A 27,954-nucleotide genomic window follows, 5' to 3' on the forward strand; every position below is an offset into this window, starting at 1 on the left:
ATTTTTTGTATGTGTGGAAAGTGAAAAGGAAACATTTTCTAGCAGCTGTTTAAAGGTATGTGTTTAATGGGTTACTCTGCCAGTTAATAAATGTTTCAATGCTTATATTGAACCAGTTTCCACTAGGAATTCTGGAGAAATCAAGTAATTATGAAGCATACTAACTAATTTCAGTAAAACAAGTTTCAAAGGATGGTTTTAAGCTTTTATATTTTCTTTCAGACCTGTCACGAAATCGCCTCTCAGAAATCCCTATGGAAGCATGTCACTTTGTTTCCCTGGAAAGTCTTAACCTATACCAGAATTGTATTCGGTATATCCCAGAGGCTGTTCTAAACTTACAAGCTCTGACATTCCTAAATATTAGGTAAGAATGCTATTCTTTTGGGAAAACTGGTTTTATATGACCTTTAATTTTCTCCTCTCAGTCACTAAAATATTTGCAGATACTTCTCTGTTCACATCAGCAGTTTCTGATATGTTCTTAGGATATAGTAACTTTTCTCCCAAGTCTCTCTTGTTTCTCTGTTTATTTTTAGCTTTGCATAATTAATAGGCTCTACTAGCTGTAAGTTATTTACTTTATCAAGTAAATACTAGGTCTGATGGCCTGGGATACAGCTTAGCTGGTGGAGCATTAGCCTGGTATGCACAAGACACTGGTTCAGCCAGGCATGGCGGTGCACGCCTTTAATCCCAGCACTTGGGAGGCAGAGGCAGGCAGATTTCTGAGATCAAGGCCAGCCTGGTCTACAGAGTGAGTTCTAGGACAGCCAGGGTTACACAGAGAAACCCTGTCTCGAAAAACCAAAAAAAAAAAAAAAAAGACACTGGTTCAGTTCCCAGCAACACACACACACTACATTGTTACTTTGTGTGTTCGTGTGCTGTAATGCATGCACAGAGGCAGAGGACAACCTTGTGTTGTGGAATCAGTTCTCTACTTCTACTTTTGTATGGGTTCCAGGGATTGAATTCAGGTTGCCATATTTACATAGAAAGTACCTTTACCCACTGAGCCATCTCATTGGACCATGGAAATAGTTTGGTACCCAGTTTATATGCCTTAAAAACAATCTATCCCTGGGGCTGGTGGGGTGACAAATCATTGAAAGCGTATGCTGCTTTTTCAGGGAGCTTGAGTCCAGTTCCTAGCATCCCTGTCAGACAGCTCACAACTGCCTGTAATTGCAGCTCCAGGGGAATTTGACGCCCTCTTCTGGCTGCTTTGGGTGCTGCACTCAACACCCATAAACCCACTCTGACACACATGTAGACAATTAAAAAATAAAAATAAAACCTTAAAGCATAAAATTCACTCCTTATATTTAGTTCTAAGTTTTTAAAATCTCATTAAAAATAACACTAGAGAAATTTTATGTAAATGTTAAGTATTTTTCTTAATAAACATATAGCAGTAGATTATTATTGGATTATAAATTTTTTAAAGGTCCATGAAATATGTTAATCAACAAAAAAGATCTTGAAAATGGGCAGACATGGCTCTGAAAGAATTATTATGGGGTTAAATTTACATGGTAAGGCTGGAGAGATGGCTCAGCAGTTAGGAGCACTGACTGCTCTTCCATGGGTTCTTAGTTCAATTCCCAGCACCCACATGGTGGCTTACAACCATCTGTAATGGGATCTGATGCCCGATTATGGTGTCTGAAGACAGCGGCAGTGTACTCCTATACATAAAATCAATAAAAAAATTTACATGGTAAACTTAATTTCTTTCTATTCTAAAAGAAATGTGCTTGAATATTTTATATATGTGATTCTCGTGTTTTTTTTTTTTATATATATAAACAAAGATTCCTGTTATCTGTCTAAATTTAGTCAGGGAATTGATTCAACTGACAGAACTCAAATCTAGTATCCTGTTTATTATTCTTTGTAAGACTTAGTTTTGTATCTAAAATGAAACATGGAGATATTTTTCTTCAGTGGTATCTGACCGCTCTGTCTCTACTTACTCACTTAGTCGGAATCAACTGTCAACATTGCCAGTCCACTTGTGTAACTTACCACTGAAAGTCTTAATCGCTAGCAATAACAAATTGGTCTCGCTTCCTGAAGAAATTGGACATCTCAGACATTTGACAGAACTTGTAAGTTAACATTTCATTTTTTGATTGTCCAACATGTCTGTAGTCTTCTATAGAATAAAAATCAAATATTAAGGTTGTTTTTAAAGTAATTTTATAGCGTTGGCTTGACAATTTAATTAAGAAAGACTTCAATGTACAAGTCTTAATATCACACAAAATGGGGAAATGTCCTTGGTTATTTTCTATCCAGTATTAAATGATTTCTATATTACTAAACTTTTGAGACATAAGCTAATAATGTAGTTGAGTTTTCAATTTTTTTTTCCTTTTTGGTTTTTCGAGATAGGGTATTTCTGTGTAGCCCAGGCTGTCCTGGAACTCACTCTGTGGACCAGGCTGGTCTCAAACTCAGAAATCTGCCTCCCAAGTGCTGGGATTAAACGTATGCACCACCACTGCCTGCCTGAGTTTTCAAATTTTTATATCAATATTTTTATGATATTTATTAGCCTTCATAAATGAATGGACATTCCAAAAGTTACTCTTTGATTTTTTTTTGGTATGTTTGTTTTCTTGCCATATCTTTGGAATATGTAGCCAACTATAATTTGCTATTACATATATCCTAAGATACTATTAAATTTCTTCTACTATTGTATACTTGTCAGTATACAAGAAACCATGTTTGTTTGTTTGTTTCAAGACAGGATTGTTCTGTGTAGCTTTTGCTGTCCTGAAACTTTGCTCTGTAAACTAGGCTGGCCTTGAACTCACAGAGATCTGCTTTCCTCTGCCTCCCAAGTGCTAGGCTTAAAGATATGCCCCACTAACTGCCCTGCCCAAGAAACCATCTCTTAACTGTTTATGTTTTAAGTTAGTTTAGGAGTTAAACTGTTTATATCCCCACAATTATGTTATAAGCTGGACTAATATTGTCTGCATTTTATAACTATGGAAACTAGTACTCATATGACATAATTTGCCAGAGGCTGTGTCACCATAGGATTGGAAATCAGCCTCCTTGAACTAAAGTCTGTTTCGAATTACTTGAAATGATCAAATGCAACTGTGTCCATTGAGATTTAGAAATACAGTTTATTAATAAAGATGGTTGTAAACAGAAAAAGAAAGATATAGGGCTGTAGCAATGGCTCAGAGGTTAAGAGCACTGACTGCTCTTTTAAAGGTCCTGAGTTCAATTCCCAGCAACCACATGGTGGCTCACAGCCATCTGTAATGGGATCCAATGCCTTTTCCTGGAGTGTCTGACAGCTACATTGTACTCATATACATAAAATAAATCTTATTTTTTAAAGGTATAAATCTAGCTAGACAAATTAGATTACTTTGGTAGGAGGACTTTAAATATAACAGGTTATATGTTAAAAATTCACAGACGTTAAATCTAGAGTTGGGATTTTAGGCTACTATTTTTGTGCTAGCTAGACTTTGGAAATAAAACCCAAAATGTATGTTTTGGGGGCATTCTTTAGAACTTGGTTTGTTAACACGAAGTAAGTATAACTTACACTCTAAGTTCTTTTCTTTATTTTTCCATTTTATTTTATTTTATTTATTATATTTATTTTATTTAAAATTTTTCATCATATAGTTTGATCATATTCTTATTTTTTGAAAAAAATATACTTTATAGCCTGCATTGCCCTTGAACTCAGTCTTCCTGCCTTAATTTCCAAAATTTTTAGCATCAAATCAATTAAATTTTGTAACTACTTACAGAATCCTAAGTTCTCAGCAGACAGATACACGTTTGAGAAACTCCTGTTAGTTTTTTTGAAAAGGTGCCAGTTGATGCCTGCAGTATTCAGGGGACTTTTGACAGAGGAAGGGGACTCTGGCTTCCGTGATGGTAGTCTTACCACATCCTTCTCTCTTTCCTTCCCACCCCCATTTCTGGTGAGAGTAAATGTCTTTCTATTGACACGGGTATTTTCTGAGAGATAAAACATCAAGTACTAAAATTCTAGCCACAGACCCACGTGCTGTGCCTCTTCAACTTCTTTTACTGCCCGTTTTAAATTTGATGCTTAGAGCACTGGACTTCAAAGTCCAATTTTTGATCCTACTTGTCATTAATGAATAGGAAAGATGAAAATTATATTCTTTTCTCTTTTGAAAAAGATAAAATAATGTTTGGGGCCAGCAAAATGGGTCAACAAGTAATAGTGTTTGCAGCCAAGCCAGATGACCCTGAGGCCAGGTGGTAGAGAAGAGCCAAACCCCACAAACTGTCCTCTGATCTCCACACTCAGCAATACCCCCTACTTCCTCTCACCCACAAATAAATAATAAATGTAATCAAAGCCTTAAGGCTGTGTAAGGCTGACGCAGCTGCATGGTGAGCAGCCTGGCTTTGTAAGTAGTGCTCTTTGCTTTCTCGTGTGTGTGTGTGTGTGTGTGTGTGTGTGTGTGTGTGTGTGTCGGGGGGGGGGGGGCATCTAACTATCCAATTACAGCGTGAGCTACCTTCTGCTGCACATGCGCATAGCTTGTAAATCATTCTGGCCGTCTCAGAACCATGGGATGTTTGCAGTTTTCATCTTGGAAGCTGTAGCTAGTCATTCTTTCAGGCCTATTGAGATCAAGCTCTTAAGCAAGCACCAGCAGGCCTCTGGACCCTGTGTATTAGACTCAGACTAACTGGATACTACCAGCCTGCTTTTCCATAGCTTTTGAGTTGTGTATGATTTAGTATTTCCCTTTACATGCAGTTGGATAAAAATAGAGTCATTCCTTACACTTTAATTTTATATTTTTGAACAATCTAACTGGCACTTTGAAAAATGGCAGCTTTTCTATGTAATAATTTTTAATCATTTTTTTAATTTTAATTAGAATAGTATAACATAAAATATACTTTTTCTGCTTTACCTTTTACCAACATTTTTATTTGATCTAGTATTCTAGGCTTTCTACTAATATCTTAAGCCATATAATTTTAATTTCAAAAAATTTTATAAGCCTATATAAAATATATAGAATGAATTAAAAGGCCTATAAATTAAAATAAAACTGAGTTATTTTCAGGTACAAGATGATTTCATATACACACACATGCATATATACCAAGAAAATTACCTAATTTCATTTTGTAATAGTTTAAAGCAGGTAAGTTTATGATTAAAATGATCTTGCTTTTGTACTCTTTGAAATAGGATGTAAGCTGCAATGAAATTCAAACTGTGCCTTCCCAAATTGGTAATCTGGAAGCCTTGAGAGACTTCAATGTAAGAAGAAATCATCTTCTACGCTTGCCTGAAGGTAAGAAACTATGAAATAATTGTTCTGTTGGTATTTGTTTTTTTATTTTAAAGGCCTCACAGACTGATGGGCAGAAGCCAAAACTATGCACAAGTTAGAGCCAGTGCTTAAGCTCTAATGACTTATTTAGCTAGCACCATCTACTCGATTATGCACTCTAGAAAACTATGAAGATCTGGGCTCCTGGCATGGGCCTGTTATCCCAGCTACTCAAGAGATTAAGCAAGGCAGGAGGATCACCATACAGGCCTGCCGAGTAAACCTGTCTGAAGGTCAGAGTTACAGAGAGGGCAGTCATGAGTCTTAGGCCAGCATGGGCAACACATCAAGACCCTGCCTGTCTTCAGAGAGAGACAAGAGGGAGACAGACAAAGACAAAAGAGGGAGAGGCCATGTACTTCATTGGTGCAGCGCTTGGCTAGCAGTCAAGACTGGAGGTTCAATCCTCAACACCAGCAAAACAACAAAACCTCGAGAGAAAATTTTTGGTAGCCCTTGCTCAGTGATTCCATTTTCCATCGTCTTGACTCCTGAGCTATGCAGTTGATCCTTCGTGGCAGTGTCGTGTGAATTTAACCAGGCACAAAGTGGGGAGAAGTGTAGTGTGCTTGATGAAGGGGTATCTGGTGTGATGTGTTGGTCCGCTTTATAAATGCGCTGTGGAAATTAAGTAGGATTGGTGGAGTTGGAGTTGAATGTAATTTATCCCTCACTGGAAACGTTCAGTCTGCTGAAGCGAGTGAAGGCGGTTCACAGTAACAACTGAAGCGAGTCTGCAGGCGAGGACAGGCTGTCCGTCGTGTGGATTTGAGTAGCAGAATGATTAGACAAATTGTAATGCATCAAGTGTTCACAAAGGAAAGACTGAAAATGAAAATGAGAACCATTTTAATTAAATGCAAACTATATTAATATAGTTTAGTAATGTAAAATTTCTTACATAAATGAGCTTCCATGTGTAAGAATCACCAGGAGCCGATCATTGTGGTCGCATGTGACAGGCATGTGACAGTTCGTTTATATAAGAAAATTTCCAAAAACAAAATAAAAATCACCATAAAAAATAGGTGTGTGTGTGTCTGTGTGTGTGTCTGTGTGTCCTCCTAATCCTCTAGATTAATTCAAAGCAAATTCTAGAAAATAATTGATGACCATTTCAGAATGTGTATTTAAGCCTAAGGAAGAGTCTTGTATGATGGCATAGGCTGTACCTTAGCAATGGCAGGGTGAGCTGGAGTGAGTGTGAGGCCTGCTTAACTAGAGAGACCGTGTCCGAAGTAAACAAAGAAGGAAACACAACAGCAGCATCTCCATAACAAAGCTCTAGGTTCGATGAGCCATGACAGAGTTTATAATAAATGTTAAATAATGATGCTTTTGCTTTTACTGCAAAATCCAATTGTTTGTCTCTCTTTAGCTCTCACCTTTCTTACTCTCTAGCCCTCCTCTCTTTCCCTTCCCCCTTCTCTCCACTCCACATAGCCATGGCCGGCCTCTCCCTCTTTCTACCTTCTCTCCTTTCTCCCTGCCTTTCTACAATAAAGCTCTAAAACCAAACCAAACCAAACAAACAAACAAAAAGCCAACCATTTATTCCAGTTTGATGGAGTGAAATGATTAGTTGTAACCTATGTCTGACACATTAGAACAGGCTTTTCTCAGTTCCCCTCTGTACACACACCATCACTCAAGCTGGCGCCCCCATGCTGTCACAGAACTTGTCTGGTCACCTTCACACCCACCCGATTGCCTGCAGGCCTTTCCTCCATTGCCTCTCGGTATTTACCACCAACTCAGGATGGGAAAGCAGGAATGATGACCATTGTCTTAATAATCCCACACTTTCATTTCTCTGTCTCCTCCACCCTCCTTCCTACCTCGCTCCCAATATTCAAGTTTCAGTGGAGTGTAGCCTAGGGACTGAAAACTGAACAGGGGCCTCGTGCACAGTAGGCAGGTTGCTATTGCTAAGCTGCGCTCCCATCCCACTTTTTCTTATTTTATTTGCATTTGAAACAGTTCACCTTGCTTTGGCTATCCTGAAATTTTCAGTCTCATGTCTCAACTCCTGAGTGGCTGGGATTACACCCACCAACCCACTTACAGTGCCAGGCCCAACACCCTCTCTAGGGCTATGCCTTTAATCAGGGCCTAGTCACCATCCTCAAGGTTTGCTCATGGCATAGGGTGAAATATTGATGAAAATATTGAAGTTTGGGCTTTTGTATGTGTGTGTTTGGGTTTTTTTTCCCCTGATAGTGTAGCCTAGGCTAGCCTCAGTTTCACATCACTCCAGCTTCTGCCTTATGAGTGCTGGTTAGTGTCACCATGCCTGGTAACATGGAGGTTTTGATGACAAGTACATTGTAATAATTATCTAATTTATCTCTATTATAAACCGTTTTAATTATGAATTACAGTTTTAGATGTTTAATTGCATGGTTTGTAATCAGCATGTTAACTAGCCTGAGATGGCAGGAAGTTAATTTGAACATTAACTAGTAATCTATGACATTGCTTTTTTAGTTAGTGATGTATCTTTTGTTCCATAACCATTCTCATTTTTAATTAATTTTTAGTAAACATCACTGAAAAATATTTAAAAGCTCAGAGTAATTATTAATATTTCTTTTCCTCATGCTATCTCCACTCCCACCCATTTCCAATATTTAGTTTTCAGTGGGCAGGAGCACTTTTATTAGGTTTGTTGGCTATGTCCTCTAGTATCTCTTGACTGTTTTTAAATGGTGGTTTGGGAAGGAAAATGTTTGGGTGTGTATGTGGAGGGTTGGAGGCATAGTCTTGCTATATAGTTGTGGCTAGCCTGGGACTCACACTGTAATAGTCCAGGCTTCTGGCAGTTCTCCTGCCTTAGCCTCCTGAGTGTGTTCACAGGTGCTACACCTAGCTGACTTGGAATTGAGACCTGGTAGCTGAAAGTATGGCCAGTCATTTCATGGAAGACTTGAAGAGCTTGCCTCTTTTCCTGCTCACTAACTACTGTAATGTGGGCTAACTCTGCATGCTGGTTACATAAGGCCTCTTCAGACTGTGGTCTTGACATCATTGTTTTGCCTCTCCCCCATCTTACATTCATTCGTTTGTTTGTTTGTTTGTTTGTTTACTTATTTGGGTCTGTGTGCACGTGCCACCATGCAGTAGGTGGTAAGACAACAACTTTGTTTCTTCCTTCTTCTGTGTAGATTTAAGGGTTAACCCCTTCAGACTCCGCAGCAAGCACCTTTTTTCTGCTGAGTTTTTATCTACTGAGTCCTTTTTTCCTTTGAAGAAGGCAAGTCTCCCTGTGCTCCCTGTGTAGCCCTGGCTGTCCTAGAGCTCTCTGTGAAAACAGGGCTGGTATCAAACTCAGGGATCCACCTGCTTCTGCCTCCCAAGTGTTCCCAAGTCCTCCCATGTGCCACCACGCCTGCTTACTGAGTCATCTTGCTGGCCCCCCTCCCTCTTTTTGATAATTGCTTTTCTGGTTTTTGTGTTTCATTTTTAAAACTGAATGTTGTGACTAAATCTTGGATTCTTTGATTTTTTCTTATTATTCCTTTCTGAACCATTTTGTGTTACTCTAGAGTAAAATAATTCAAACATTTCTTGAATTATTTTAATTCTGAAATGCATTCAGAATTTCAGTTTCTACCATTATAAAATGCTTGCTATTGTATGAGTTTTTAGAAAAAAATTCTGTTTTAGTGACTGCATATCGTATGGTTTTTCAAGCTTCCTTCTGTTCCTATGTACTCACTTGTTCTTTCTTTTTCTGAGAGCTAAGTAATCCTGGGAACAGGGAAAGAGTCAAACTGCTTGGTTTTGGGTAGTATTCCTGTCTCTAAGCAATCAGATTTTATTTAATACGTTGTTAATTCCTAAGAATAAAGGTAAATGATTTTTCATATTCACCACATTTAACTGGAATCATGTGTAAAAACTTGTTCTACAATATCAGTGATTGTTCCTTCCACTGTACCTCCATGCAGAGCTGGCAGAGGTGCCTTTGATACGGCTCGACTTCTCGTGCAATAAAATCACAGTGATCCCTGTTTGTTACCGGAACCTCCGGCACCTCCAGGTGATCACCTTGGACAACAACCCGCTTCAGTCGCCTCCTGCACAGGTAAGTATGGATAAAGTCTGCGAAGGCAACTTCTGCTGGAAAGTTAAAGGAAATTCTCTGTGTATGCACTGTGTCTGTCTTGCCATTCACCAATACCACTGCTGCTGCCACCACCACACACTCCCTTAATACAGGGATGGAAGAGAGATTTTGATGTTTCCAAAAGCATTTTCCTTTCATTACTTCGGTGCGTCTGCGTGTGTGTTTGTTTCTAAGTGCACCAAAGGTTGCCGATAGGTGTCTTCCTCTGCCTCACTCTTGTTTGTTTGCTTTTGGAGACGGCACTCCAAGACCACTGCACTCTCACTGATCTCTCACTGAACTTAGAGTTCGGCGACTCAGCTAGCCTGAGCAGCCAGCAAGCCTGAGATCCTCCCGAGTCTACCTCCCCAGTGTCTGCTGCGTATCTGTGGGTCCCAAAGACCCAAGCACAGGTCCTCGTGCTCGCACAAGCCAGCCACTTCGCTGACTGTGATTTCTCTTTCTCCCCAGTCCTTAAGCACTTTAAGTTGAATTTCTCAAAAGTTTGTTTTCTGGCCAGGTGGTGGTGGCGCTTGGAGGCAGAGCAAGTAGATTTCTAGTTCCAGGACAACCAGGGCTGTACAGAAACTCTGGCTTGGAAAACAACAATAACAAAAGCAAAACAACAACAATAAAGAAGCTAGTTTTCTAATAAGATTTGAGTTCATTTTTTTGTATTTTTCTCCTATTAAAGCTTGAATTGGGGAACATAAATGGCATAGACCACAGCCTTCCCAACTGAAAGTTATCCATGCATTCGTGTTGCCCTGGTTTCTGTGCTCCCTCTTTCCTGTAGTGCTGAGTCCCCAGTTAACCAGGTGGCTCACTTGTCTGTGAGTAACTGAAATAAAACTAGTAACTCTGAGGCAGATTAGATCCTGTAAGCCATAAAATATTTGCCAGTCCCATAACTTTCACTTTGAACATTCTTAAAAGTTATTTTTTCCATCAAATTTGTGCACATGTGCTCTGACATGTGGAATTCAGAGGTTCTCTGCCTTTATATGGGTTCCAGGGAACCCTCACTGTGTAGGCTTATGATGGTCATTATCAAGTCTGTAAAAGTACTTCATAGCTACACAAAGGTTTCGTATTAGTCAGTTGTTAATCAATGACTAAATACTTGAGAGAAAGTAAGTTCAAAGAAGTAAGTAAGGCTCCTGGTTTCAGAGGTTTCAGCCATTGGGCTCCATTGCTAAGGACCAGTGGAGAGCCATGGTACCATGGCAACAAGAGCATATGTTAGAGGAGGCAGCTCACCTCACAGCAGCCACAGAACAGAGATAGGCATGAGAGCTTCAGGGACTAGATACCCCCTTCAGAGGCTGCCCAGTGCTGTCTTCCTGCAGCCAAGCGCAGGATCCTGACGGAACATACAGCCATGAAGTAAGTCATCCTGCATCATTCATTGATTACATTTGAGCCCACTTGAGCCAGTCACTGCTTAGAAGACGGCTGACAACTAAGCTTTTAACACATACACATTTTAGTTGCAAAATTATAAAGCATTTCATCAGCCTAAAGAATTTGTTTGACTCATGAGACAGGATACATCAAAAATTGTATATATTTAAATTTCACCATTTTATCATTGCTAGTTCTTTCCTACAGAGATCAGCATGTAAAATGTAATTGTACATGATTAATACCTAGAGAGAAATCTTTAAAGTCCTGGCTGTGTACAACTAATCAGTGTGTGTTTAATAGAAATGTCTTAAAAATCCAAGTTATGTTATTCCAAAAGCTAACTATGATAGAGAGGGAGGGAGAGGGAGAGAGAGAGAGAACACATCTCGGGGGCTGGAGAGGTGATTCATCAGTTAAGAACACTGACTGTTTTTCCAGGGGACCTAGTCCCACTAGTGACCCAGCATCCAAAGAGCTGCTTACAACTGTTTGGAACTCTAGTTCAAGGGGATCTAATATTCTCTTCTGGCCTCTGTGGGCACCAGGCATGCACATGGTACACAGACATGCATGCTAGCAAAACACCCATACACGTAAGATAATAGCAATATTTTTCAAAAGAACACCTGTATTTCGGATGAATAGTAATTTGGCTGCATTTGTCATTTTATTTAGATATGTATAAAAGGCAAAATCCACATATTTAAATACCTGAACATACAAGCTTGTAAGATTGCTCCAGATCTGCCAGATTATGAACGGAGGCCCTTGGGATTTGGATCCTGGTAAGTATGTTTTATTTTTGTGTCATAGTACAGCACAGGAAAAAAATCAAATAAATTTTATTCTTAAATTGCCTGGCCTCAGAATGCTTATATCAAATATGAATTGGTTATATAGATCCCACCAAGTGTAGTCAAAGTCAGTCTCTTGCAACTGCTCACTATTAACATTGTAGCCCAGGCAGCTCTTTCTCAGGAGAGGCTGTTTTCCTGTTTGTGTGTGGTCAGCATCCTGGCCCTGATGTTCCCTATTTCGTGGATAGTTAGTAGCACCCTGACCTCTACCTCCTAGAAACCAATAACTCACTGAAATGTTTCCAGAGAGCCAAATATTGCCACTATCCCTGGCAGGCCCCCAGTTGAAGTTGAGTGGTTTGAATGGCTTGAACGCTAACCTTAGCTCTGCCACTGAAGAGATTTCTGACTTACAGTAGGTCACCTGGACCTTTGCTTCATCTCCCTTTATAAGTGAAGAGGGGTTGGCTTTGCTGCATGATGACAGTACTTCAGGATCTTCTAGTCTACGACTCCCTTAGTGACATAGCACATGCTGAGTAAGATTATCTGTTTACTTGGCACTCCCAACTGTGTGGAACAGTCTTAAGTGTAGAAATTCAATTGAAAAGTCTTCCAGAAGTTGAGATAGCTATCCCAGTAAAGATGCTGTGATGGTCCTGACTTCACTCAGGAGAGAACTTCCCAGGCCTTGGTTTGGAGCCTCTCAGATTTTGCTGAGACCACAGTTCAGATGAACTTGCTTTGCAATTTTCTAGACTAAAATAGATCAACAAATGACTGTGTGGTTTCTAAAAGCAGATATAGCCAGGCATTGGTATGGTATATTAAATATGTCTCATGTTCAGAAAAGACAATTTAATATAACTTTAAGGCTTTATTAGAAATTATTAAAATAAAAGATTTCTGCTTTCCTCCACGTAAAATCATCAGGGAGATCTTTGTAATGACATTCCAGGGTGCTTAGTCTGACTATTAGATTGAAGACTTGGACACTGAAGGATATTTGAACAACACCTCTAACCTAGTTGCTTAAACATAGGCTAATGCAGCAGAGAGACCGACAGTCACACTAAGCGTACCTTCCAAGAACACCCTCAGTTCAGTGTTCATCTCTAGGAGGACTGGCACAGGGAAAGGATGCTAAGGGTGTGGCAGGTGAGCTGTGGGCAGTTGGCAGAGGTTGAGTGCGGTCTTGTGCCATGCGTAGGCCGCTTGGAGGAGGAGGATGCTGGCAGTGAAGAATACTAAAGAGTTTTCATTTCACCATGTTTTCTCTCTCTGGTAACTTTTTCTCCTAACTCAGTTCATTGCTTTTGGTATGGAAATAAATGTTTGTTAAGTGTGAATGAAAGCCTTGATTTTCCTATTTTAAGTTTTCATTAAAGGTATTTTATGTGGTACTCTAACAAGACTTAACAACAAATCAAAGTTGGCTTTTCTTTCGAATATACACAATTGATTTTCTGTTGAAGTTGGTGGTCCTTGGAAGGAAAGCTTCTCTCTCCTGAAATAGCAGAGTAGGAGCATGGAATTGCTACTGCTGCTGTTGAGGTTTGAGTGTGAGCTGGCTAGTGATGGTGGATGCAGGGGTGTGTTTGAAGATCCGCCTGAAGAGACAGTAATGAATGATGCGCTTTGATTGAGAGCTAAGTTACTATTTGCAGGACCTATTTCTCTGTGACCTGTTCCTTAATTCTAACTTATTTTTGTAAATACTGTAGTATGTACAATATTTTAAATACATAAAATATTAGTTAAATTACATGGCAAAAGACTTGAGTCTATATTTGCTAACAGATAAAGGCTTGAATTAATGGGAAAAAATGTCCTTTCAGGTTTCCAAGTAAATGGCAAACCTAAATAGCATAAAGATGTTATTTCTCTCCAAAGGAGTTAGAAGTGATAGAAGTGATGCGTTGCAGTCTCCGTCATACTCTCTGGTTATGTCAGTCATAATAATTAGGCTGATTTCTAGATTTTTCTATTTTTTTTCAGAGGCAAACTGTTGTTTCAGACATACTAGAAATTTTAATTTGTTACATATATGTCTATATAGCTGACCCTTTGTTTCCATGGAGTCAATCAAGTATGGATGGAAAGTATTCGGGGGGGGGGGGGGGAGATGCACCTGTGCTAAAATAAACATTTACACTTTTTTCTCATCATTATTTGCTAAACAATGCAGCATAGCAAGTCATTCCATGCCCTGCATATTATATTAGGCAATATGAATGATTTAGAGACGATAATGTACATAGGCAGAGTCATCAGTGTTGGTGACATGTGTCTATATTTCATCCCCTTTACCTCATCAGAAGGCTTAAGCAGGAGGATGTCTTGAACCCAGGAATTTACACACATAGATAATCTTTTCTCAAACAAACCCTGCTGGGTAGGGTAGTACGTTCTTGTAATCCTAGCACATGGGAAGATTATTCTCAGCAACACAGGGAGCTCAAGGCCAACCTAGGCTACATAAGACCCTTTCTTAGCAGCAACAACAAAAATACATAGATGATGTCCATAGACTTTGTAGAAATGCTTTGATATCTTACATGGCATCATTTCAGTCTCCCTGGATTTGGGTATCTGAAGAATCCTGGAACTAGTCCCTTGTGAATACTGAAGGGAGACTTTATATGTAATATTTCATTTCACTTTTCAAGTACCAGGGAATGACTTGTATCTTCCTATTTTTCTTTCAGAGGAACAGATTAATAAAATTGTGTTATAGTTATTGACTATTCATTCAACGAGTAGGCATGGAGTCAGAGACTCTTGGTTTTGAGTTTCTGTCTTCTTAGGGTACTAAGCTGTTTAATCTCTCTGAGCTTCCATTTTCAGTATAATCTTTGTATCGCGTATTACTCTAGCATTATAGTTCTAGATATCAAATATCCTAAATCTGAAAGTTCCTTAAGTGACCATAAAAATCTATGTTAAGTATTAGGCATGTTAATCGGGCTAGGATCGATTGAGCTAGATAGAATCCAGGCCTCCTACAGAGTCCCTTAACTCTTGGAACATGCAGGACAAACAACACATGCTTAGATTTCAGTTCTTAGAGTTATACATCTTTGATCCTGTTTTCTTATTTTGTTTATTTGTTTGCTTTTTTTTTGAAGGTTTATTTATTTTATGTATGTGCAGTGTAGTTATCTACAGACACACCAGAAGAGGGCATCAGATCCCATATACAGGTGGTTGTGAGCCACCGTGTGGTTGCTGAGAATTAAACTTAGGACCTATAGAAGAGTAGTCAGTGCTCTTAACTGCTGATCCATCTCTCCAGCCCCTGATTTTGTTTTTTTGAGACAGCATCTCACTATATAACCGTGGCTGGCCTGGAACTTGCTATGTAGACCAAGCCAACCTTAAATTCAAATCTACCTGCATTTGTCTCTTGAGTGCTGGAATTAACAGTATGCACCATCTTGCCTAGCCAGATTTAACCATCTTAATGTTTGTGTATAATTTTTTTAAATGACCTACAAGTTTAGCATATAGTACTTACCTTAATCCCTGCATTTGGACACAGGCAGAAGGATCCTGAGCCTGATACCGAACAAGACCCTGTCTTTAACTACTAAAAGGCATGGGGGTAGTGGCCAAAGTACATGATATAATTAATTGTATGAAAATGTCTTTATAAAGTGCATCAATATGTGAAATAGTATGTGCCAATAAAAATTTATGTTTAATTAAAAAAAAAAAAAGAATACTACCACAAAATCCAGTACCCACAGAAACTCCCAGAAATGAATTTATAAAAATTACAAATTTTTACTAATTTCCAGATACAAGTGTTCCCATCTCACTTGGTGAGTTGCACTCATCACCTTTGCTTTGTTTAGTGGCACTGTGGTTGTCATTAGTGAGATATAGAGACTCAAGACAGGGTTTCTCTGTGTGACCCTTGCTGTCCTGGAACTCACTCTGTAAACCAGGCTGGCATCAAACTCAGAGATCCTCTTGCTTCTGCCTCCAGAGCGCTGGCATTAAGGGTGTGCCCTACCACTGCCTAGCTGAGGCCTGGTTTTTGATAAGATAATTTTAAGCAACTTTATGTTATTGACTAAACATATTTATCTCTGTTGAGGTGAGTACAAACCCAAACTAAGGAAACACTAAGCCACTGGAAACACTAAGCCACTGGTAAGAAAAATCCATCCAGCTCGTACTGATAGAGTATTTATAATCTTAGCACCCAGGAGGGTCATGAGTTCAAGGTCAACCCTAGACTGCAGCATGAGCCTCTGGAATCAAAACAGAAAGACCTACCTCTCTAACTCCACCCACTGAATTAATTTTGTTCAATAAACCCTGATCTTTTAAAAGCAAGGGACCGTCCTTTATTCATACTTAATATTCCTTTTTTCTTTCTTTTTTTTTTTTGTAGAACATGATTTTAATGTTTTCAACTGTTGAAATTCAACAAACAGAATAGTTATTTTAAGATATACTTCGTTGGTATGTCTCCCTTTTCATTTCTGATTTTGTTAATTTGGATGTGGTCTCAGTCTGGCTAAGGGTTTATCTATCTTGTTGATTTTCTCACAGAACCAGCTCCTGGTTTTGTTGATTCTTTGTATAGTTCTCTTTGTTTCTATTTGGTTTGATTATTTCCTGGTCTACTCCTCTTGGATGTATTTGCTTCTTTTTGTTCTAGAGCTTTCAGGTGTGCTGTCACACTGGTAGTGTAAGCTCTCTCCAGTTTCTTTTTAGAGGCACTTAGAGCTATGAGTTTTCCTCCTACCACTGCTTTCATTGTGTCCCATAGTTTTGCTATGATGTGTCTTCATTTTCAATAAATTCTAAAAAGCCTTTAATTTCTTTTTTTATTTCTTCCTTGACCAGTTGTCATTGAGTAGAGCTTCCATGTGTATGTGTGCTTTCCGTTGTTTTTGTTAGTATTTAAGACCAGCCTTAGTCCATGGTGATCTGATAGAGTGCATGGGATTATTTCAGTCTTCTTGTATTTGTTGAGGCCTGTTTTGTGACCAATTATGTGGTCAATTTTGGAGAAGGTACCGTGAGGTGCTGAGAAGAAGGTATATTCTTTTGCTTTAGGATGAAATGTTCTATAAATATCTATTAGATCCATTTGGTTCATAACTTCTGTTAGTTTCACTGTGTTTCTGTTTAGTTTCTGTTTCCATGATCTGTCCATTGCTGAGAGTGGGGTGTTAAAGTCTCTCACTATTATTATGTGGGGTGTGATTTGTACTTTGAGCTTTAGTAATGTGGGTCCCCTGCATTTGGAACATAGATGTTCAGAATTGAGAGTTCTTCTTGGTAGATTTTTCCTTTGATGAGTATGAAGTGTCCTTCCTTATCCTTTTTGATAACTTTTGGTTGGAAGTTGATTTTATTCGATATTAGAATTGCTACTCCAGCATGTTTCTTGGGACCATTTGCTTGGAAAATTGTTTTCCAGACTTTTACTCTGAGGTAGTGTCTGTCTTTGTCACTGAGGTGTGTTTCCTGTATGCAGCAAAATACTGGGTCCCGTTTATGTATCCAGTCTGTTAGTCTATGTCTTTTGGGGGGAATTGAGTCCATTGATGTTAAGAGATATTAAAGAAAAGTGAGTGTTACTTCCTCTTGTTTTTGTTGTTAGAGGTGGAATTATGTTTGTGTGGCTATCTTCTTTTGGGTTTGTTGAAAGATTACTTTCTAGCTTTTTCTAGGGTGTAGTTTCCCACCTTTTGTTGGTGTTTTCCATCTGTTATCCTTTGTAGGGCTGGATTTATGGAAAGATATTATGTAAATTTGGTTTTGTCATGGAATATCTTGGTTTCTCCATCTATGGTAATTGAGAGTTTTACTGGGTATATAGTAGCCTGGGCTGGCATTTATGTTCTCTTAGTGTCTGTATGATATCTGCCCAGGATCTTCTAGCTTTCATAGTCTCTGGTGAGAAGTCCGGTGTAATTCTGATAGGTCTACCTTTATATGTTATTTGACCCTTTTCCCTTACTGCTTTTATATTCTTTCTTTGTTTAGTGCACTTGGTGTTTTGATTATTATGTGACAGGAGAAAATTCTTTGATGCTCCAGTCTATTTGGAGTTATGTAGGCTTCTTGTCTGTTCATGGGCATCTCTTTCTTTAAGTTAGGGAAGTTTTCGTCTATAATTTTGTTGAAGATATTAACTGGCCCTTTGAGTTGGGAATCTTTGTCTTCTCATTGTGTTTTTAATTTCCTGGATGTTTTGGGTTAGGAGCTTTTTGCTTTTTGCATTTTTCTTTGACTGTTGTGTCAATGTTGTCTATGGAACCTTCTACACCTGAGATTCTCTCTCTTATCTCTTGTATTCTGGTGGCGATGCTTGCATCTCTGACTCCTGATCTCTTTCCCAGGTTTTCTAACTCCAGGGTTGTCTTTCCTTTGTGATTTCTTTATTGTTTCTATTTCCATTTTTAGATCTTGGGTGGTTTTGTTCATTTCCTTCACCTGTTTGATTGTGTTTTCCTGTAATTATTTAAGGGATTTTTATGTTTCCTCTTTAAATGCTTCTAGCCATTTACCTGTGTTCTCCTGTATTTCTTTTTTTTTTTTTTTAAATTATACTAAGTATTTGCTTAACTTTTGAAGTTTTTTTTTTTTTAAGATTTATTTATTATATGTAAGTACACTGTAGCTGTCCTCAGATACTCCAGAAGAGGGCATCAGATTTCGTTACGGATGGTTGTGAGGACCATGTGGTTGCTGGGATTTGAACTCGGGACCCTCGGAAGAACAGGCGGCACTCTTAACCACTGAGCCATCTCGCCAGCCCCCTAGGTGTTTTGTTTTGAGAGAAGATTTTATGTATCCCCAGGCACACACACGTGTGTGTGTGTATTTATTTATTTTTTTTTTTTTTTTTTTATTTTTTGGTTTTTTTCGTGACAGGGTTTCTCTGTGTAGCCCTGGCTGTCCTGGAACTCACTATGTAGACCAGGCTGGCCTCGAACTCAGAAATCTGCCTGTCTCTGCCTCCCGAGTGCTGGGATTAAAGGCGTGCGCCACCACGCCAGGCGTCTGTATTTCTTTAAGGGAGTTATTTACGTCCTTCTTAAGTCCTCTAGCACCATCATGAGAAGTGATTTTAGATTCGAATCTTGCTTTTCTGGTGTGATGGTGTAACCAGGACTTGCTGTGGTGGGAGTACTGGGTTCTGATGATACCAAGTTACCTTGGTTTCTGTTGCTTATGTTCTTATGCTTGCCTCCCACCATCTGATTATCTCTAGTGCAACCTGCCCTCGATATATCTGACTGGAGCCTGTCCTTCCTGTGATCCTGGTTGTGTCAGAACTTCTCAGAGTTCAGCTGTCTCTGTGATCCTCTGATTCTGGGATCCTGTAATCCTGAGGTCCTGGGTGTGTCCAAGCTCCTGGGAGTCAAGCTGCCTCTGGGACCCTGAGATCCTGGTGTGACCAAGCTCCTGGGATCCTGTGGACCTGGACATATTAGAGAGCCTGGGAGTGGAGCTTTTTCTGAGTGTTGTAGGACTGGCTGTAGAGTTTGTGCCCAAGGTCTGCTCAGGGCACCTCTGATCCTGTGATCCTGAGTGGATCTTCCTCTGGGTGTTGTGGGACTGATTGGGGAGTTCTCACTCAAGGTCTGCTCAGGGCACCGGCCCAAAGTGGAAGCTATACTTAATGTTCTTTTTTTTTTTTTTAAAGATTTATTCATTTATTTTATGTATAGCAATGAGTACACTATAGCTGTACAGATGGTTGTGAGTCTTCATGTGGTTGTTGGGAATTGTATTTAGGACCTCTGCTTGCTCTGGTCAACCCCGCTCATTCAGTCCCTGCTCTCTCTGACCCAAAGATTTATTTATTATTATAAATAAATACACTGTAGTTGTCTTCAGATGCAGCAAAAGAGGGCATCAGATCTCATTACAGGTGGTAGTGAGCCATCATGTGTTTGCTGGGATTTGAACTCAGGACCTTCTGAAGAGCAGTTAGTGTTCTTATCCGCTGAGCCATCTCTACAGCCCCCATACTTAATATTCTTAACATTCTAAAACATTGTGTGACCTTCAGTAAAGGATTGATCCACATGCTCAGTTGAAACAACGGATGTAGTGACTTAACAGACAGTGCTCTCCTAAGACCAAATCCTTACCGCCATGACCCCTTACTTGATGCTTTGTACACGGCTCTGTCCAGTCCGTAGGTGCTAATGTCTCAGTTTGTGTTCACGCAGCTCTGCGATATCAGTGGGCGCTATCTATCAAGGAAGACGCTAAGACTTAGTTTCAGTAACAAGGAGGCTGTCTTGAACCGCAAGCCTAGGAGGCTTCATCACAACGCACTGAGCTCTACACCGCGGCGGCACCGTGCTGTAGAGGCTCCCTGTGCATTTGGAGACCTTTAGAGACAGTTAAGGAGGCTGCCGTTTATGGGTAAAAACAATGATGGCAGGCGTCTACCTAACTTCCAGGATGTATTTGTGTGTGTTACAAAGAAGCATTTGGTAAATATGGAACATACATATTTTTTCCGGCAGCTGTAGAAAGAGATTATTTACTTACTTGTGGTACTGGGGATTAAACCAATGAGTGTGTGCTGCTTAGTTTTTGTCATACTTGACACAAACTATAAAGTCATTTGGGAACAGGGAACTGTAATGAGAAAATAATGCCGCCATAATAGAATTTGCCTGTAGGCAAGTCTGTGGGGAATTTTCTTGATTACTGACTGATGTAAGAGTCTCCAGACAAATGGATAGTACACTTCTGAGCAGGCGGTCCTCAGCCGTGTGCAAAGCAAACTGAGCAAAGGATGGGGGCAAGCCAGCACGGAGCGTTCACTCCTCCATGGTCTGTCTCCACTTCAGTTCCTGCCCTGAACGGGGATGTAGGAGGATATACTAGATAAAAAAACAAACTACAGTAATGCATCTGCCAGGCACATTCTCTACCATTAAGCTATGTAACCTGCTTCCCAAAAGAATCTTTCTAGTATGGCTTATGTACTTCACTAGGTAGCTCTTACACTTGGTCACCTTGGCCTGAGTTTGCTGTGTTGAAACGCACAGGATACCTTAAGGTCTGGGCTTTCAGACAAATCTTAGGAATATTATCCAAAAAAATCTTATTCATTATACTACTTTACCAACTTTAGTGTAATGTGAATTATTAAATATAAAGTTAGAGAAATTTTTCTTTAGAAAAGTAAATTTATAATTATGCTGAGAAGTTTTTTTACTTTTTGTTTTGTTTCTGCTTTTAAGTTAAATGATCTCTGTGGGGGCAGGTAGGAAAAAAAATGCCAAAAGATAAATCTGTTTTTCATGTATATCTTTTCACACTTTGGACAGATAGATCTTTATATTATTGTCTATAAAGTAGTACCTTTCATTTGTCGTTAAGGAAATAAATTTAAGCTGGTGGTATTATCACACAACATTAATCCCAGTGCTCAGAAGGCAGAGGCAGGCAGATCTGAGTTCTAGGCTAGCCTGGTCTACAGAGAGAGTCCCAGGACAGCCAGTACTACACAGAGAAACTCTGTCTCAAAAAAAGGAAGAAAAGAAAAAAGGTTTATTAGACATAGTGCAGGGACAGCTGTCTAATAGGGAACTGAGTACTGCCCACCTGAACTCCCCTGTATCAGTATAGAAAGTGGCAAGCCTTGAAAGCTGCCTTGCCTTCACATGCAGGTCTGTTATGTTTAACAAGTGAACAGAAAGGTCCCGACTGTTTTACAGAGGTTAAGTGATAGTGTCCAGTTGTCCTTTTATGTTCTGTTACACTGTGACATGACTTTATAACTCATAAAAATTATGTTCATGAACCAAAGTAATATGGAGTATCAAAGTCACTATCAGAAGATAGTTATACAGAAGATGTTAGCTGGACATGCCTGTAACCTTAGCACTTGAGAGATGGAAACAGGAGGATCAAAAATTCGAGGCCAATTTGGACAGAATAAAACCCTGTTTTAAAAAAACAACTACCACAAAAAAAAAAAAAAAAAACACCATTTATTTTAAATTTACAATTTAAAGTTGCTTTTCTACCTAGGAAGATTTTATTAGGTAAAATACTGATGCACTAATTTTTTTAATTTGATTTGCTATTTTTTTAGATTTCTAATTAAGCTCAACTTTAAAAGTATGTTTAAAAAGAAACAATAAGTAAAGGTATAAAACTCCTGAAAGTGTACCTCTGGGGCTGGGAGACCGCTCAATTGAAAGCTTAAGGACTTGAGTTTAGATCCCCAGCACCCACCTAAAAGCCTGGGCATGGCGATTCACATCTGTAATCCTTGCACTGGGGAGGCAGAGACGGGCAGATTCCTAGAACTTACTGGCCAGCCAGTCTAGCCAACTCTGAGCTCCAGGTGCAATGCAAGACAGTGCTGGAAAATAAAGTGGGGAGTGATTGAGGAACACACACACACACTGCGGATCACAGAGACAATGGCAGCTATAAAAGAAAGAATAAGTTAGACTTCATCAAACCTGGGAGAAGCTATCCATCAGAAGAAAATGTTAGCAGCCATGGCCTGGGAAACTATTTGTAAAGCAACCTGCATCCAGATGTACAACTAATACCTGCAACTTAGTAATAAAAAAACCCAATGAGAAATGAGCTTGAAAGGACTCTTCAGAAAGAGATTTATATGGTCAGTACATACACAACAAAGTACTCAATATTGTTATTGATCACAGGAATGCAAATTAAGACTAGATATCCATACAGAGCCACAGTTGAAGAAAAGTGACATAGCAAAAGTGAGGCTGTAGAGCAGCCAGGGTGCTCAGGCACTGTTTACAGAAGTGCAGGAGCAGAGCTTTCAGACAAACAGTAACCTCTACCAGGTGGAGTGGGTAGTTCTGTGAGTTTGGGGAACTAGCTACTCATTAGCCACTGGCACAGCCAGCATGCACGACAATTCCATTTCCCCGCACTCCCTGCCCCCAGCTAAGCCAGTTCTCTTTTCTACCACAAGACCCAGCAGACAGCTGACTGCTTCTGACAGTCGGTTTGGCCTGTCTCAGGGTCTTCCATGAGTCAGGATGTGGCATCTTGCACTGCTGATGCTTAGTAAAAGATCTGAGATTCTTTGATGGTTATATGTTCCTTAGTAACTGTTACTCAAGTTTCCGTACCCATTTAAGACCTAAACACCTCAGAGCAGTCGTTTACCCTAACAACAATAACAAGGTGACCAGAATTAACTACATAGAAGTGTATGAGAACAGTTCTGGCAAATAGAAATGTCTTCTGTTGTGATAGAATTACAAAGATACAGTATTTTGTTAAGATTATACTCCTAATATTTAAATATATGTAAATTTTATTTGGAAGAATATTATTAAAGATAAAAACAAGCCAGGTGTGTTGGCACACAAATTTAATCCAGTACTCAGGGGCAGCAGCACATGGATCTTTGTGAGTTCTGGCTCATCTTTGTCTACATTATGAGTTCCAGGACATCCAAGGTGAGATAGTGAACCCTATCTCAAAACAGCACAAAATTTAAAGAGTAGCTAGCACCAGTGCTGTCCATTGGCAGAGAAAGAACACTGCCAAACTTACCCGGGGAAGTCAGGATTTCACTACTGCCAAAGCCAGATAAGGATGATGTTTGTGTGAGGACCGACCTGCATTTGCATGTGTGTGAAAGCTAGCATCATTGTGTGTGAAAGAGGATCATGAGAGTGGAGGAAGAGATCTTAAGGAAATGGAAAGAGAGGGCAGTGGAAGACCTGTGCTGAAAAGCAGAAAGGGAGAAAGAAAACAGCTAGAAGGGAGGGAGGGAGGGAGATGAACCCATGGCGACAAAGTGTGCTGGCACCAAGTATGAGAGGCTGTTAGGAGAAATCCACTGCTTGGTAAGATGGCATTAAAACTGAGTGCAGTGAAAACAAAGTTGAGCAGTGGTACTTTTCAAACTGGATACTGAGTTTGGGGCCTCGTACTATTCTGTTTACTTTGTTCCTATTTGGGATTTTCTTCTTTAAAAGTTCAGAGAATGCTCACTTAGCTCAAATATTTATGTGGCCAAGTGTCATGAGCGTGTTGGTTAATAAAATTATAACTGGTTAATTTCAAATGCTACTTTGAAAAATATAAAACCTCATAGTAACATGTAACACTTATTTTGGACAGCCATGAAGAACTGTACTCAGGCCGTCCTTACGGAGCCCTGGATTCAGGCTTCAATAGTGTGGATAGTGGTGATAAGAGATGGTCAGGGAATGAGGTAAGTGTTCTGTTCATGTGTTAAAAATCCTGATTTTGAAAAATAAATTAAATTAAGGGGAATATCTAAATTGGAATTCAATTTATTAGGTAAAATAGAGAAATGTCAAAGAGCAAAAACCCTACATAGTCCTACCACCTGGGAATTCTACACTGTTTCTTTTAAAAGCACCTTTTGCCATGTATCCTCTTTCAGATTTGTTACCCAGTCTTATGCACAGATATTCTGGAAAGCTGAGTAGGAAGTGAGGTGGTTAAAGCTGAAGCCTAGTGGCTGTGGTAACACATTTCTATAACCCTAGCTAGCTCTCAGGAGGCTGAGGCAGGAGGACCATGGTTTGAAGATAGCCTGGCCTATGCAGTAAGTTCCAGAACAGCTTGCACTGCATAGCAACTGTCTCAACCCCATGAGAAGCCCTGACATCCATGTGAGGGCCAGGGTGGTCTGCGGCGGAGATGGTGATAGAATGGGTGTGCTGGAGGCTGGGAAAGTGCGCAGGACTGGACACTGATGGGTGAGGAAGGGGAACCTGAGCTTTAAGTGACAGCTCAAAAGTGGAGTCCTCTCCAGCAGGCACTGGCTGGAGCCCCACAGAAGGTGGCACAGCTCAGTGAGTTCATTCACATGCCACAAATTGCATGGGTTCTTGTTTTGATTAATTAATTCTATTAGAGTTTCCAATGAAATCCATTGCTTTGTAAAATTACTAGGATATATTTTAACTACCAATTAAAGGACTACACGTTTGCTAGAGGTGCTGATAACAGCCATTTTATAACACTGTGTCATTGAGATTCCAGACAGAAGCCTGGTGAGTAGCACAGTGCCTTGAATGCCTTCAATCTCAGTGTCAGGAGGCAGTGGCAGGTGGATCTCTGTGAGTTCAAGGCTAACCAGGACTATATAAGTCCAGGCCAACCAGAGCTACATAGTGAGACCCTGTCAAACCTAAATAAGTAAATAAATTAAATAAATAGTAAGTCAAAACAAAATTAGATCAAAACTTGAAATTTGTAGTTAGCTATATATGTATGTATGCATGTATGTATGTATGTGTCTTAGTCAGAGTTTCTATGCCTGCACAAACATCATGACCAAGAAGCAAGTTGGGGAGGAAAGGGTTTATTCAGCTTCCACTTCCACATTGCTGTTGATCACCAAGGAAGTCAGGACTGGAACTCAAGCAGGTCAGGAAGCAGGAGCTGATGCAGAGGCCATGGAGGGATGTTCTTTACTGGCTTGCCTCCCCTGGCTTGCTCAGCCTGCTCTCTTATGGAACCCAAGACTGCCAGCCCAGAGATGGTCCCACCCACAAGGGGCCTTTCCTCCTTGATCACTAACTGAGAAAATGCCTTACAGTTGGATCTCATGGAGGCATTTCTTCAACTGAAGCTCCTTTCTCTATGATAACTCCAGCTGTGAAAAGTTGACATAAAACTAGCCAGTATAGTATGTATTGGTGACTATCTTTTTGAATATTGCAATGTGTGTATATATACATAGATATTTTAAACCTATGTATATATTTGCTTACAGTTCTGAATATCCTTCTATTTTTGTTAATTGTGGTAAGGTTTGCCTATTTAAAGTACATATTTCAGTTGCATTAATTGTGTTCATAGAATTATACAATATTCTCTATTAATTTCTAAAACTTTTGCTTTTTCTTCTCCTATGTAGATTACAGTTTATATTCCTGTACTGTATGTTATCTAAAATTGGAAATGATGGTTTTTAATGTTTCTGCTTTTTAAGCCTACAGATGAATTTTCGGATCTGCCTCTTCGAGTGGCAGAGATTACCAAAGAGCAAAGACTGCGGAGAGAAAGCCAGTACCAGGAGAATCGCAGCAGTGTGGCGGTCACAAATGGTGGAGGTACACACGATTCTGATGACATTTAAAGCCTTCATGTGTGCCTTGTTATATAACAGGCTCTCCCTATAACCCTGGCTGCCCTCAAACCCCTTATGTAGCCAAGGATGGCCAGTCTTCTCCCAGCCCTGGGGGTACAGTTGTATCCCACCACACCTGGTTTTGTGGTGCTGAGAATTGAACCCAGGGCCGTGTGGGCCAGAGACAAGGACTTTACAACACAGCCCAGCTCCCACCTGAACTTTTTTGTTTTGATTTAAGGGAGTTTATTGTGGCTTAGGGTTCTAGAGGGATCCTGTCCCTCCTGATGAGGAGAGCTCGGCAGTAGACCACCATCAGTAGACTGGCAGTAGACTGGAAAGGCATGGCGACAGAAGTAGGAAGTTGCTGGTCTCCTTACCGTTTTTGAAGTGGTCTTTGTCACACCCACTCTTTAGTTTGCTTCTCTGTAGATCCTTCACCCTTCTGAAGACTTCTGTTTATATATGACCAAAAAAAAGTTTACCATTCAGATAAAATTCACTTTCTCTGTATTTTCAATTTATAATTTCTCTTTCATGTTTATTTGAGGGGAAACTTTAGGAAGAATAGATCTTTGTTCATCTTGATCTTACTACAGTCTTCTGAAGTAACATTGTCTCTTTTTAAGATTTTCCATTTTAAAGAGATTTCTTGAGCTCTTTTAGCAATCAATTGTGTTTGCTTGTATTTATTTTTAGCTTTTTGAAATAGTTATCTATTTATTATCAAGGGGTGTGCCACCACAGGTGTGGTGAGGGTAGGGACAACTTGCTCTCTCTTTCCACCTTGCAGGTCACAGGGATCAAATTCAGGTCATCAGGCATGGCAGCAAGTGTTTTTGCCTGCTCAGTCAGTTAGCTAACACTGTTTAAAACTGAGTTTTCACCCCAATATCCAGGCTGACCTCAAACTCCTGGATTCTAGTAACCTTACATCAGCCTCCTGAGCAGCTGGGGCCACAGGTGCCTGCCAGCATGCCCGTCTTCCTGCATAGCGTAGTGTTTCCTGTAGTGTTCTCTGGGGCTTCTGAATCTTATTCTAACACTTAGAACTTAGTAGTTTTAAATTAATAGAGTTCTGTCTGCTTCAATGTACTGCTGAAACAGGTTTTAGAATTGTACTCTATATTCTTTTAATTTGAGTTTTAAAGCCACATGTTGGCATTTTGAGGGCCAGTGCTGAGGGAGAAATTACATAGATTTTGTAGAAATGCATATGTTTTTGGAAGCGCTTCCATTTCTAACGATGTCAGTTACAGTTGTGATTTTGTCCTCTCTGGCTTACGTTCTTCTTTATTCCTTCACTTACATTCCATTCATATTTTAGTAGTTGTATTTTAGGTTTTGTTCTTACGTGAGTTATCTGTAGCACATTTCATTGAAGACTCAGGTCTGTGTCCACTACCCCATGTGGGTACTGAGTAGCTGAGATGCAGCCTCTGGAAGCTGGGGGGATTGCGTCAGTAGATCAAATGCTTGCTGAGATAAAATGGGGGCAGCGTTTTATCCCAAGCATCCTCATAAACGGCAGGCCTGGCAGCACACATCTGCAGTCCTAGCGCTTGGTGGGCAGAGACTGGCAGGTCCCTGATGCTTGCTGGCACCCACTTTAACCAAAGTCTTGAGCTCCGGAGTCCATGAAAAACTTCTGTTTCAAAAAATAAAGTTATGGACAAGTGAGGTGGCTCATTGGGTGAAGATGCTGTAACAGTTTTTCTGACTTGAATTTCATCCCTGAAACTCACATGACGGAAGGAAAAAAGCAGTTGCTGCAGATTCCCCCTGACATCTACACATGTGCCATGGCATACATGCCCCTGCCTCCATAAGAAATGTGACATCTGTTCTGCTGCATAGCATACATGCTCTCATCTCCACGTGTATGTCATGACATATGTGCCCCCTAAATAATAAATATGACCTCCACCTGTATGGCATGCATATGCGCCCCCCTGTAAAAAAATGTAAAAGGGAAAAAAAAAAGATCATTAGCTAAACTAAAACTAAAGTGGCTAACAGTGAAAACACCTGACATCAGCCTCTCCCCTCCACATGGACACACATGCACCTGTCATCACACGCACACTTGCATACATGCACACAGCACAGATAAACCCCACATACAAAGTTTAAAAGATGAAATGTGGCTTTTCTGAA

At 39.9% G+C, this 27,954-nt stretch overlaps 1 protein-coding gene across 18 annotated transcripts in view; it reads left to right on the plus strand.

Moving 5' to 3' along the window:
- Positions 1 to 27,954, plus strand: part of Lrch3 (leucine-rich repeats and calponin homology (CH) domain containing 3) — a 101,947-nt gene that overhangs the window by 35,987 nt on the left and 38,006 nt on the right. For all 18 annotated transcript variants that reach the window (XR_001781866.2, XM_030249271.1, XM_030249272.1 and 15 more), the window contains exons 2-8: positions 223 to 367; positions 1,988 to 2,114; positions 5,231 to 5,336; positions 9,326 to 9,462; positions 11,566 to 11,675; positions 23,811 to 23,904; positions 25,660 to 25,780. Coding sequence is in view for 17 of the 18 variants with exons in the window: in XM_030249271.1 (XP_030105131.1) it covers positions 223 to 367; positions 1,988 to 2,114; positions 5,231 to 5,336; positions 9,326 to 9,462; positions 11,566 to 11,675; positions 23,811 to 23,904; positions 25,660 to 25,780 (840 nt within the window). In the remaining variant the exon portion in view is untranslated. The remainder of the gene's footprint in view (positions 1 to 222; positions 368 to 1,987; positions 2,115 to 5,230; positions 5,337 to 9,325; positions 9,463 to 11,565; positions 11,676 to 23,810; positions 23,905 to 25,659; positions 25,781 to 27,954) is intronic.

This window comes from Mus musculus, chromosome 16 (genome assembly GCF_000001635.26).
Source record: "Mus musculus strain C57BL/6J chromosome 16, GRCm38.p6 C57BL/6J".
Classification (NCBI taxonomy): domain Eukaryota; kingdom Metazoa; phylum Chordata; class Mammalia; order Rodentia; family Muridae; genus Mus; species Mus musculus.